The 13,576-nt window shown below is 35.5% G+C and overlaps 1 protein-coding gene across 1 annotated transcript in view; it reads left to right on the plus strand.

The window, feature by feature from the left end:
• Nucleotides 1–12,741, plus strand: part of BRMS1L (breast cancer metastasis-suppressor 1-like) — a 16,982-nt gene extending 4,241 nt beyond the window's left edge. Inside the window, exons 3-9 of the mRNA XM_008639586.2 lie at nucleotides 2,220–2,299; nucleotides 5,407–5,503; nucleotides 5,882–5,965; nucleotides 7,325–7,389; nucleotides 8,866–8,905; nucleotides 9,613–9,739; nucleotides 11,191–12,741. Of these exons, the coding sequence (XP_008637808.1) occupies nucleotides 2,220–2,299; nucleotides 5,407–5,503; nucleotides 5,882–5,965; nucleotides 7,325–7,389; nucleotides 8,866–8,905; nucleotides 9,613–9,739; nucleotides 11,191–11,314 (617 nt within the window). The 3' untranslated portion in view covers nucleotides 11,315–12,741. The remainder of the gene's footprint in view (nucleotides 1–2,219; nucleotides 2,300–5,406; nucleotides 5,504–5,881; nucleotides 5,966–7,324; nucleotides 7,390–8,865; nucleotides 8,906–9,612; nucleotides 9,740–11,190) is intronic.
• Nucleotides 12,742–13,576: the final 835 nt, after the last annotated feature.

A 13,576-nucleotide genomic window follows, 5' to 3' on the forward strand; every position in this document is an offset into this window, starting at 1 on the left:
GAAAGAGGAAAAACCTCTTGTCCTTGGCGCTTTTCTCTAAGCTCAATTTTAATTATTAAAATTAATGTTTAGACGGGCTTTTGTGCTCAGAAGAAGGCGGCAAGAATATTCGTCTTCTTGTATACAACCATATAACCATATGGAATGGTAATATAGGAAGACAAAGTTCTGCACTTCCCTACTTTACTTCCCTAAATTTGTTTCATGTTACAGCTTGACTCCTTTAGGAGGATTCAGCTAAGGGTTACCTAACATAGGCTGTCAGGGAGCCAAAAGACAGACACCTGTGATCTCTGTAGCCAGAGAAGCTATACGAGTGTCTTTTCTAAAAAATTTAGCAGAAATGTGGTGCAGGCAAACTGAAAAATGACAAACCAACTTATACTTTCTATAATACTAGTGCTTTTTCAGTACTACTCAGTATGTCTTCATTGGTACTTCTGACTTTGAGAATTTGAAATCTTTTGATCTACTGCATTTCTTTCCCTCCAGGTCTTCTCTGGAATGCTTTTTCCCAGCTGCTGACCCAGCATTTCTGGGTTTTAAGTTCTTAGCCCAAATTTACATGATTAGTCCTAAGTAGCCCACTTGGGCTTTGCAGAAGGATCTCAGTTGAACTTGCAAAAAGGTTTGCTACAAAAGCAACCTTAATCCAGGCTTTTGATTTTAAGTTTTAAATGTGGCTGTCCATCAGTGCTTTCATGTAGGTGGGTATGGGATATGCAGCATATTACACATTCTCCTGATTGGTCTTCAGCAGCATTGAAGAGCCATGTTTCAATGTAAAAAAAGCCCAGCTTCAAGTTTTCTTGAAGTTGTGACTAGAAAACAGGAGGTTATTTCCCTTTCATCCCCAACTGAATAAACTTGATGAAATTATTCCAGAGAAGGCAAGAGCTTGCAGAACTGGCTTATTTGCTTTTACTGTTTGAGAGCCTTGACAGAAGTTGGTAATAGCAAGACTTGAGTTCCAGCAGGTAACCCATAAGGACCTACTGTTACCTGAGAGAGGGGAGGAAGTGGTGAAAAAAAACCCCAAACTAAACTATATTTAGCTAAACCTTGGATATAATTACATCTGTGGTAGAAAAGAAACTTCTGTTCCTCAGCTCTCTAAGGCACTATTCAAACAAAATGTGGATCTTGGCTATTATAGCAAGTCAGAAAAACAACTGTTTCTTCTAGAACTGTTGATACCTATATTGTTAAATTTCAGGCAAGTAAACAGTGACCCAAATATGCCAGTCAGCCCTAAATACTAAAAAAATAAAAGAAACATAACAGCAATGTAAGAAAATAACATTTTGAATTCTAGAATAGCTTCACTGTGGAAAGATGATTGACGTAATACTTTGTGGTTTGTTTTTCAGAGGAAGTGCTGGTAGTAATACTGTTCCTCTAGTACTGTGTTCATTTATAGTCAGTTGAATTATAAGGGAAGTTGATTTTGAAAGTTCTTCAGTTGCAAGACACCACTACTGTGTGTGCAAACTTAACTCCTCATGTTTCTAATCTGAAGTAATTTAAATATTTTGTGTTGAATGAATTGAATATATTAAATGAAGTTTTATCTCTGCTTGCTGGGTATTACATTTCAGATATGTTTCAGATTTTTTTCAGCTGTTTAGTGGACACATTTTCAGAAATGTCTAAGAATGCTCCTAATACTTAGAATCAGTATCCTTTGTATCACAAGGTGATTATTTTTAAGAATGGATCAGTCTTGTTAATTAATTTAATTTATTAAGGTCATGTATTATAAAGTAAGTATTATTCCAAATACTAATTTGTAAAATCCTTTTCTTTCAATCAGTTTTCTAGCTATTTTAAAACCCCAAAACCTTATTTTAAACTCTAACTAGAAAATAGAAGAGGCCATTTAGTACTTAAATTTGGAAACTGATGATATTCAGGATAGCTCGATCAGAAATATGAAATGGACATATTTTCTAAAGTTAGTATGACTACTGGTGTACTTTTTGACTGATGGGAGAAGGAGTTAAAATATCATTTAGTTTTGCTTAGATCTTCAGAATTAAGGATTTACTTGTTCTTATTTTTATTCTTTAAAGCAGCCAGCCACTCTAAGTGCCTAATGTAATATATCTGTATTTTCCACTATGTGCATGTGTTGGGACTTGCAGGCAGTCTTAAAATAGAATTCTGAAGTTGGATATTTGCTAAAGAAAGTAATATTGCTGTAATTTGTCTGATTACAGGTATCTATAGAGAGCTTTGTCTGGAATCTGTGAAGAACAAATACGAATGTGAAATTCAAGCCTCTCGACAACACTGTGAGGTTGTGCCAGATGTTTCACATTGATAGCTAATCTCATCTAACTTTACTGTCTGTCATGCTTTTCAGGTTCAGTGCATGTTTTTATTATTTTAGTTATTTGCTATTTGAGTGCAATTGCCATGTAACATTTAAGCCCATGGAAGAGTTTATTCAAAGCATCTGAAAATTAGAATCGTAGAATATGTTGAGTTAGAAGGGACCCATCAAGATCATCTACTCCTGGCCCTGTGCTGAACATGCAAGAATCAAACCATGTGTCTAAGAGTGTTGTCCAAACACTTCTTGAACTCAGACAAGCTGGGACCACTTTTCTGGGGAGCCTGTTCTAGTGCTCAGCTGCCCTCTGGGTGAAGAACCTTTTCCTGATATCCAACTTAAACCTCCCCTGACTCAGCTTCATGCCTTTTGCTCAAATCCTGTCCCTGATCATGAGAGTAAAGAGATTGGTAACTGCCCTTCTGCTTCCCCTTGTGAGGATATTGGAGACCAAAATGAGGTCTCCCCTCAGTCTCCTCCAGGCTGAACAGACCAAGTGACCTCAGCCAGTCCTCATACAGCTTCCTCTCCAGAGCCTTCACCATCCTTGTGACCCTCCTCTGGTCACTCTCTAGTAGCTTAATATCTGTCCTATATTGTGGCACCCAAAGCTTCACACCGGACTCAAGGTGAGGCTGCCCCAGCCCAGAGCAGAGCAGGACAATCCCCTCCCTTGCCCACCTGGCAATGCTGTGCCTGATGCCCCCCAGGACACGCTTGGCCCTCCTGGCTGCCAGGGCACTGCTGGCTCATGTTCAACTTGCCATCGACCAGGACCCCCAGGTCCCTTTCCATGGCACTGCTCTCCAGCATCTCATTCCCCATTCTGTCTGTACATCCAAGATTACCCTGTTTCAGATGCAGGATCCAGCAGTTGTCCTTTTTGAACTTCATTTTTGGCAATTGCCCAGCCTTCTGATTTGTCAAAATCTCTCTGCAGGGCCTCTCTGCCTTTGAGGGAGTTGACAGTTCCTCCCAATTTAGTGTTGTTGGCAAGCTTGCTTAGTCCCCTTTGAGTCCCGTGTCTGAGTCGTTAATGAAGTTGTTGGAGAGATTTTTATTAGTTTGGCTTTGCATATATATATATGTATAGCTAAGTCTTCTTATTTTTCATTATCAAATTCTTATTAATAGATTCCCACATGATTTTTAACCTTTGTTTTAAAAAGATTACCAAGAAATTAAATAAATATCTGACATAATTTTAGCAAGAAACACCTTACATTTTAATAACAAAACCAAAGAAGTCTTTTTGAGATGCATTAGACAGCTAATGATAGAGTTGTCATTTCAAAAGCAGTTACAATAAAAATAATATTCCTCTCCTTGAACATAAATATTCCTGTTCACATATCTAAATGCTGGATACTGTAGTACAAACACTCAAGTACATGTATGTCCAATGCTGTACATAGCTGCTTAGATCCTGAGTTTTTCATCATAGTACTCCTCAGCCCCCTTACAGTTGCTTAAAGGTGTTTTCTTCTGAGTGGTTCACCATATTCCTGAATTCCTGGTTCCTACTATACCAATAAAGCAAGAATATGCATGTGTACTTCTGAAAAGCTTTCCATTTTCTTGATGCCTTGGGAAAGAATTAGGTATTATGAAGGATGACTCGTTATTGGCTGTCTTTGTTCCTGTGGATACTCCTGAGGCTTGACAGAATCCTGTAAGACTTGCAGGGTCTCTTATCCATGATTGAATGATTTGCTTTGGCTATGTATTATTCCTCTTTAAGGTGGTCTTTGTCCCTTGTTTTGCTGTTATGTGAAACATTCGGAATTCAGATATTCACCATCCAATAAAAGGCTCTTGGGGGAAAAAGCTCTATTAAGTCAGAAATGCTGCTTGTAGAATCACTGTTGCACTGGAGTATAACCATTCAGCAAGAATGCCTCTGATGCCTGTAACAGCTTTTCACACCTTATTGGTTACCAGCTACCTGAAGCAGAACACGTCTAAACACAAATGCTATTTAATTTTAAAATGATCTCAGAAGAGGTAACACTCATTTGGCACTTCAGATACACATAAAGAGGCATCTGCCTTTTAAATTCACCCGGGAAATGTTTTTTATAATGAGGGGTTGAAAAATATGTGAAAGGAGGTTTTTAGAATTTGCATATTTTGTAACTTGAAGAGAATGGTAAGCACGACAGACATTTAGTGGAATAGGATTCTTTGTCCATTCCTCAGCTGATTTGCCTCATTCCAGAAAACTAGCTTGAACACTGGTAAAAGTAAGTTTCTGTTACTGTGCTCTGCTGTGGGCAAGAGCAGTTGAGGTGCAGACATCTGCTCATTTGGCTGTAGGGAACTGCAGCTTCTGACAGAGACACAGTAGCAGATATCTGGATGCAGTGGCTTGTGCTGCTTATGCTGTTTTTTCAGTAAGTCCAAGCTCTCTGTTTTCCAGAGTTGTTGAAGACATTGCTCACTGAAAGTGAATGTTAAAATCTAACAATTGGCTGTATTTTCTACTCATATTTTTGGAAATGTGCAAGCTTATGAAAGAGTAGTAAAGGTATTTCCTTGAGGCTTGAAACTCAGCTTAAGTCCAAGTTACTCTTTTAGAGAATTCAGTGGGTTTTGATGCTGCCTTTAAAAGAGTAACTGTTCTGTATAGATACTGTGTAATTTAGTATAGGAGGTAGCTTTATAAAAAGCTTTCCATGAAAACATTAGCTTTTGTAATTTGTAATGGAAGGTGGCATAGATGTCACTACTTTACAGTTACCCGTTGTGAATAAATCTTTTCTATACAGAAGAAAAATACTGTGTTTGTGTCAAAATGCAAACAGTTTTTCTGGAGAGCTAGCTGCATGCTCTTAATTATTCTTGGTACCAATAGTTGATAAATATGTAATTATATTTTCTCTTGTGCTAAGTGAGTGTGCTGTCTTTAAGGAGCTAGGATCTCATGCTAAGGAAGTGGATACAGGGAGATGTGATATGCTTGGTGGCTTCTGGAAAATCTATTCTTACGTTTCTTCCACTGATGCCTTAAATTGTCAATATTTAGATTATTGAACTTAGTAATGTAAAGATCTGCAATCTTGCTTTTTTAGAGTGAGAAGCTTCTCTTGTATGATACTGTGCAAAGTGAACTGGAAGAGAAGATTAGAAGACTTGAAGAAGACAGACATAGCATTGACATTACCTCAGGTGGATGGAAATTCAGTTTGTTTTTTTAAAATTTGTTTGCTTTTAATCTTCTGCTGGCTACTGATTAGTTGACTGTACACATAGTATGTCTGGTGAGTTTTAGGTGATCTGTTAGAATGCTATTCAGCTGTAGACTTCAGGCAGAGGGTTGAATTTAAACTTAAATCAAACTTTGCTTTAATAATTGTCAGCATCCCTTGTGTGTTTTGAGAGTATTAATCTATGCCTACATAATCATGTAACACCTTTATTCTGTTCAGAAGCAGCATCTCACCAGAATATGTTATTTTTCATTTTTGGACAATGTTTTCTGCTATAAAAAGAGCTAAACATGTAAATGTTTCTGATTCATAGCATGTTCTTATTATATCTTTTCAGAATTATGGAATGATGAGCTCCAGTCCAGGAAGAAAAGGAAGGATCCATTTAGCCCAGATAAGAAGAAACCTGTTGTTGTATCAGATATCCTTTTACTGAAATCGTTGTTCTCTCTGGTAGTGTTTGCAGTTTTCTAGCTAATTTTATTACATGTGTGATTAATATCAAGTTGAAGTGATAATGAATTATCAAAACTGATTTTTGCATGGCAGACATTATTCTAATTCAGACTAGAGAAACCATGTTGGCACATCCCATTATGAAAATTGAAATTAAGATTCTCTTACCTAGCTACTAGTTTTATGTAGAAAATGTTTCTAAAAGTTGATTTTTCTAACTCTTAAAGAAAAATAGAGTTACAAGACAAAAGCAGAATTAAGTTAGGCCGCTTGAGCTTCACCAACTGACCATATAAATAGCATCGGATTCTGTGAATTATGAGCTACCTCGCTATTTTGGAGTATATTCCAAACCAAAAATACTAATATAGTGTTAAGTATAAAATCTCAGCAATTTCACGCAGTTTATAAAGCTGAAAATCCTTTCAGTCGTGAAGTAAGTGAATTTGTTCTTTTTGATTGTCGTTTAGAAATAGTTATGAACTTGTCAGATCTGTGTAAAGAAAATACCTAGACATTTTTCATGTCTTTTGATTTGTAATTTTTTGCTATTTAGAGAAAAACAGATTTGAAAGAGGTTTAAGATTTTTAAAATTTCAAATGGAATTTTAAGTTTAGGCTTGGTGTCCATTTTAGGAGATTTTTTTTTTTTTAAACATCCATAGCACCTTTTTCTAAACTTGTTTTTCAGAGATGAAATGGGGAGAAACAAAGTAAAAAGTGAAGACTGTTGTAATGGAATAGCTGTACTATATGGAATTTTGATTTGAAGTTCATGTATTGTTCTAATACACATTTTTTACTTTGCAGTTGATAGTTTAAGGAAGGGGGCTTTGCCTTTCTACTTCCTGTGTTTTGGATATTTGATATTCAGATATGTGGTACTGACCATACTTTTTTTTCTAAGATATATGATGCAGGGTACTGTAAAAATAATTATTTCATTTAAGCTGATACTAGTGTAGGTGCTGTTTTGCAGTGGTACGTTGAAATTGCAATGAATTTTAATTGTAATTTGAATTATTGTGAATAGAATAATTTTTGAACTGTTAGGAATGGAATGATTATATCTCAGTTGTTCATCTTATCCCTTTGTTGAACTCCTGTAGTCTGAATATCTACATGCTATTATTACCTCTTTTAATACTTCTTAAAGTGCATTTCTAGGTTGCATAATTCAAAGATGGATGTGTTTGCACAGAGCTTTTACTTCATGTGGGTACTCTTTGTGTGAAAGACAGGCAGAAGAGAGCTATTAATATCTTTCTACAGTTAGAATATTTTTATTATTTCTGTTTAAAAGAGTTTTCCCTAACATTTCCACGCCCGTATATAGTTTATATGTTACAAGACCTTGATATACTTGAAGACTGGACAACAATAAGGAAGGTAAGATGAAAGGATGAATGCCAATGACTGTGGATTTAGTTGGGTTCATATCTAGTCCTTTTGTTACTTAAAAATATGTAACTGGATTTCTTACATGATCAAAATACTAAGTAGATTTTTATTTCTTCAGTAGTCAGTTAGTCCTTTCAATTTAATCTGTGTTATTGCTACTTCTTCTGCTTCTACCTAAATCATACAGAGGAATCCATTAAAGGTGTGCAAGAGGATATCTCTAAAAAGGGGAGTCCATAATTTTCCATGAAAAAGCGAGCCTAAAGCCTGTGTTAAGTGGATCTGCTTTCTCATAGTCTAGCCTAATTGGATAGAAACTCTTATAGGATAGTCTGGTAGGATTTTGCTTTATATGAAAATTCTAAAAAATGTATCTCATATGGCGTGTTTTCATATAGTAAGTTTTCTATTTTAAGAAGATTTCTGTCCTTGGACCTCTTCTTACATATTTTTACATAAAATGGGAAGCTGTGTTTTTCTCAGACTGTAATAGAATCATGGTTTATAGGAAAAGAAATTTGTTTGATCAATTGATATATTTGAAAAAATACATCCATCTTTTAATTGCGTAATGCCTTTTTTAGATCTTTGTAAGACTGTTGAAGGATCTTGCTGTAATGAAATGCTATCCTTGCCTGGCACCTGCAGTCAGAAAGCTTCCCCTAGTATCCTAGTGCATCCCAGCTTATGGAATAGCAAACTACTTAGGTGAATTCAAAAACTTGGTGAGGAATTGGCTCTGAGTCAGTTTCTATCCTGTTTTTTACCTTGTACCTATTTCCTAAACAAGAAGTAAAATGTGACCTTTACGTGAGAACTTCTCTGACTTTTCTCTTTCTGTTGCTTCAGAGGAACAGACATAAAATATCTTTCCCTTGAGTTCTTTTCCATAGTTTTACATAGTTTTAAACAAGAGCAACATACCCAGGACCTACTAGGGATTTTGCCTTTTTTGGAAATAATTTAAAAAAACCCCAAAAAGCAAACAAAGAAGTGAACCCCCAAAAACTCCTGAGTGCTTTTTTATTTTTTCAAGTCTATGTGTGATCTGGAGCTTGCATGAAGTAAGTTGTGAGCTTATAACATATAAATTAAAAGACTAGATTGTTCATGCAGCATTTTGTTTTTCAGAATGAGTTAATGTAATTTTGTGTTTTCTTGACAGAATTACGTAAGAGCAATTTTGAGGATTTAATTTAGAAAAACTTCAGAGTTACTTGAAATCAAAACTTATTAAAGAAGGTGATTTTTTTCACCCTCAAAATGCTTTTTTGTTTAGCTACCGAGTCACCATTGAACACATTTTTATTTTAGAATTCTCATTGTGTTTTTTGCATGTAAATGCAAGTGTATACTTGCATATAAGAGTAAATACCACTGCACGTTACTTCACAACTAAAGCTGGCAGTTAAGAAAAAATGACTATGCTTGCTGACTAGCTTTAATTTTCTTTTGTGTTCCAAGGCAATGGCTACGCTGGGGCCGCACAGGGTAAAGCCAGAACGTAAGTAAATATAGTCTGGTTTCATAAGACAGAACTTGCCATGTGGAATGATGCGAACTGCATCCAGGCAGATTGCATTTATTATAGTACTGGTATAGTGATGGAGGATGAGGTGAAGTAGCTGGAAGATGTGGCTGTTGTCTTTCCCCTCTCTCAGGTGCTGATACCTGTAGCTTGATTGCTGTTGTTTCTGTTGACACAAATTCTAGAAATTTAGCATCAAAAACTCAGGCTTCCAACAGTGGTTTACAGCAATTCCTATGAGCAAACTGTGCCAGTGTTTGCACAAGGTTAAGCAGAAAACTGAGAGCATCTGGACCTTAGAGGTGCATTTCAAAAGATGCTCAAATTGACTTCAAGCTACAACCCTGAAAAAGCAGAGCTATGGGAAAGGAGGGGTATTCATATTTGGCACTGAAGTGAGAAGCATGTTCGTGCTAAGTAAAATCACATATTTGGAGGTGAGTAAGGAGGAAAAGGGACAGTAGGCAAGTAGGTGATAGTTTCTATTAGAAAATTAAAATATAACTTTTAATTATCTGGCTGGAAATAAAAAGGTATATTGCTTCCAGTTTCCATGCAATTATTAAGAGGCGAACTGTTGGAAAAAATGTGTATTCTGTGTAAATAACGTGATGAAAGTGTATTTAACCACCTAACTGATTTCTGTGAAGTCAATATTAAATCACTTTTATTACTTAATTTAGCACCTGTCAAATTAGAAAAGCATCTACATAGTGCTAGATCTGAAGAAGGAAGACTCTATTATGACGGCGAGTGGTATGGACGAGGGCAGACGATATGCATTGATAAGAAAGATGAATGTCCTACAAGGTAAAGATTATTTAGTTTATGCAGCTCTGTCCATTTATGTTAAGCAATAACTAGGATGATGGCATTGAAGAGTAAGGCCTATGTGGAAATACTGCCACCTCAGTAACATTTACTAGTTCACCTTAATTATGGAAATTCATACTTAATTATGGAAAAACACTTTATACTGTTTAAGATAAGCGTTGTTTTCTGTTGATTAGTGGTCTGAAAGAAAAGAATTGGACCTTTTTAATGGTATTTCTTTCTCTTAAGAAAGGTTCTACCTGGGAACGGTCTAAATATTAGAGTGCAAATTCAGTTGAACGTTTAAATGTATTTTCTCTATATGGATAATATTTGTAAATTCTAAGAGTCTGAGTGTATTTAAAATTAAATGTGTATCTTACCTTTTACTGAATGGGGCAAATAAGTCTAAGCCCAGTGTTGATTAAATAGGCATGTGTACTCAGGAAACTTGACTTTAATTTCATATATCAGTAGTTTACTGTAGAACTGGCTGTTTCTCTTTTTCTTTGTGTGTTGTGAAGAGGAACAAATTTTGGTGATTTTGGTATTTGTTCAGGGCTGAAACAGGAAGGTACTTTAGTAAACTATAGATTGTGTCTGAAATTTAAAAAACTTGGAATTAATTTAGCAGAACATAGCGGTTATACTGGGCCAAGTAAAGATCTTAGTATCTAGTGTCTGACAAAAGCCAAAAGCTGATGCTTAACAGGGCAAGTGTGCAGTGGAGCTTTCCTGGGCTTTCAAGATTCCAGCAGCTTCTAAGACTAGAGGGAATTGTCATGCTCAGTAAGCAATAGATCTTTATTCTATGAACTGTTTTAATCTTTGGTTTTGTCCTTTCTGTTTTCCCCATCAATCTACTTTAAATGATATTTTTTCTGTGGGGTGTGGGGAAGGGGTTTTGTTCACTGTTTGTGTTAAAGGTTACCACAAGAAGCATAAAAACAGGGCTCATTTAACAGTGAGTTGGTAAATCAGTTTTCAATTTATTTCTTATGGGCTTGGTATAATGAGTAAGAGTTGAAGACATTTTGTGCTTTAAATTGTGGCTTCAGGTTGTTCAACTGTTTTTCAAGTACTTCATATTCGATGTAATTTCAAGGCTTTTCTTGTTTTTTTACTATGGGTGGTTTATTGTTGTGTTTTCTCTATGTGACTGTTGTTCTTTTAAACAATTAAAATATTTGTACATGTTAGGGTTTTCTTGTAAGAGAATAAAATAGATAGCTACCTTCACTAAAGACACTTGCAGTTGCCAAGGGATTCTGTTAAAACTATCCTTAGAGTGAAGCCAGTATCTTTGGGGCCTAGCATTTAGAACTAATGTATATTTTCATTTACTGTGTGGAAATACAGCTGCAGTTTTGAGGTTATTTTTAGCTTATAAGCTTTCTAAATTCTTCTTGTTTTTCTTCCCCTGACCCTTCTTCCCTCATTTTCTGTAGTGCCATAATTACAACAATTAACCATGATGAAGTTTGGTTTAAAAGACCGGATGGAAGCAAGTCTAAGCTGTATATTTCTCAGCTACAGAAAGGAAAATATTCAATAAAGCATAACCACAACTGACCATTGCTCACCGGATATGAAACAAGTGGTGTTGCCATGCATGATGTGCCATGGGGTGAAAATTGTATTTAATAGTGTTTTGTATTCCTTATATATATACAGCAGTATCTAATGTGTATCGGTCGTGCTGTATGTAAACTTCGTATGGACGGCCTTCAGAAACCTGAGGAGAGTAAATCCTGTTAACAGACATTTTGCCTCTAAATTGGGTCCAGTGCCTAAGATATGAAGTATGCTCTTCAAGTATAATGCTTCAAAACTTACCATATTTGTAAAATGAAAAAAAAAAAAATTCTTCTTTTTCCATTGCTGACCAGTTGGTGTGAAAAAAATGATAACCATAATTTCCAGCAACTCACTTTATTTTCAGTGACTGTGTCATGCTTCTCTTGTGGATGTAAATTTAGCCTGCTCAGCTGTTGCTTTTGAATAGATTGTAACATGCATAAGCATTCTTTTATCCAAAGTGTACTGATTTATTAAAATTATTGTCCTCAACAGCTCTGCTAGTACTGACTGTGTTATATTTTGTAAGGTTTAATGTATTGCTTGTAATGAGACAAAGCCAATATTTTGAACTATATTTTTTGAAGAGCACTCTTCTAGTGTAGGACCCTATTCTATAGCAGACAAATCATTGGTGATGTTTTTTCTTGATTGCCAGCAAAATTTATGCATAAGGTAGACAGTGTTGCTCCAACCTGTGTTACATGTAGCCCTCAAAGAACGACTGCGGGGATGGTTACATAAATGCTGTTGCATGGCCTGCATGTTTGGTCCACAGTTGTATGAAATATGATGAGTTTTTGTTAGAAAAGGAAAATATTTCCCCAGAAATCATATATCTGGGAGAATTCACACTGAGTTTTTCACCAAACATTATTTTCAAAATTTCTGTACCCCATTTCATCTTATTGTACACCGGAAGTATTTCATGCAGCTTAGGAAGCTGAATGTCTTTTAAAGTCTTGCTCTTTTAGCCACAGAGGAAAGTCCTAAATCCTTGATGTTACTGTGATGTGCTTCAAGCATCTAGAATGGTAGATGGGATTGTTGAAGAATTGTTAATGCATTGGTTACGTGCACTTTAATCTCCACTTATGATGATTCTTCTTGGAGAAAAAAAAGCATCAATTTGCTTTAAATGATCACAGCAAATAAATACTTTTATTGTAACATATAAATTAATCGTCTCTTCTAGTGCAGGGTGGTAAGTACTTTCCAAATGCCAAATCAGTTTCTGCTGAGTGATGCTTTTCTACAATTGTATGACATTATAAATCAAATGTACATAAAGTATCGATTGACATGTTGGCTTTTAACAATATGAACTGTATGTATACAGTTGTTTGATAAACATTTTGTAATTAAATATTTGCATTTTTTTAACTTGGTGTATAAATAAATGATCTGTGGTAGTGAACATCTTTTATGTTGTTTCGCTTTTTGATTTTCTAGTCTTGTTGGAATTGTTGATCTACCAAATGGCACAGGGAAATATTTTTAAATAATCAGAAGGCCTAAAGCTTTTTAAAAACTTTGGACCTTCACTTTTTTCTTTTGATTTTTGAGAGTTTGTTTGTATAGATTCTGTTTGTTTTTACAAACTTTTACAAAATACTTTATGGAAGCTTTATTCTGTGACATTTATAAATCGAACATAAGCACTGTTAAGAATTTCATATCTGTTGACATGCTTGAAATCATTTGTATTTAGGCCATGCTGGGCACTCTAAACTGTTTTTGTGATTTACCCCTTCCCTTTTTCCTCTTCTGTATTTTGCATCTCTCTAGCTGCGGTTGATTATTCCTACAGCTTTTGCTGATCTGATCTTGTACGAAGCAGAACTTTGCTTTGTACGGCCCTGCAGTTTGGACTGACACTCAGTGAGTGTGGTTTCTTAATTCAGAATAAACATAATTCATATCAACATGAGAGGTAATAATCATAGCAGTATGGATTAGTGATCAGGCAACTGGGACCTACCTGTTCCATTACTAGAAGTACAGGAAACTGAGCTTTAGCTGTCCTTTTTGACATGTAACCATTTCTGCATATGTGATGGAAAAGCTGTAAGGTTGGTCTTTCTTTATAACTGGTTAGTTGTTTCATGATTAGGTGAATATTTGGTACATGCTTTGTATCTTTTTAATATTTGAATAGTTAATGTTTTGCTTGATCCAACATAAAATGTAAGGGGTGTCTTCCACAGATTTTAGTCCTTTGAAGTACAGACATTGTTAGCCTCTTGTCATCTGTTT

The sequence above is a fragment of the Corvus brachyrhynchos genome, unplaced genomic scaffold (genome assembly GCF_000691975.1).
Source record: "Corvus brachyrhynchos isolate BGI_N302 unplaced genomic scaffold, ASM69197v1 scaffold115, whole genome shotgun sequence".
In the NCBI taxonomy this organism is placed as follows: domain Eukaryota; kingdom Metazoa; phylum Chordata; class Aves; order Passeriformes; family Corvidae; genus Corvus; species Corvus brachyrhynchos.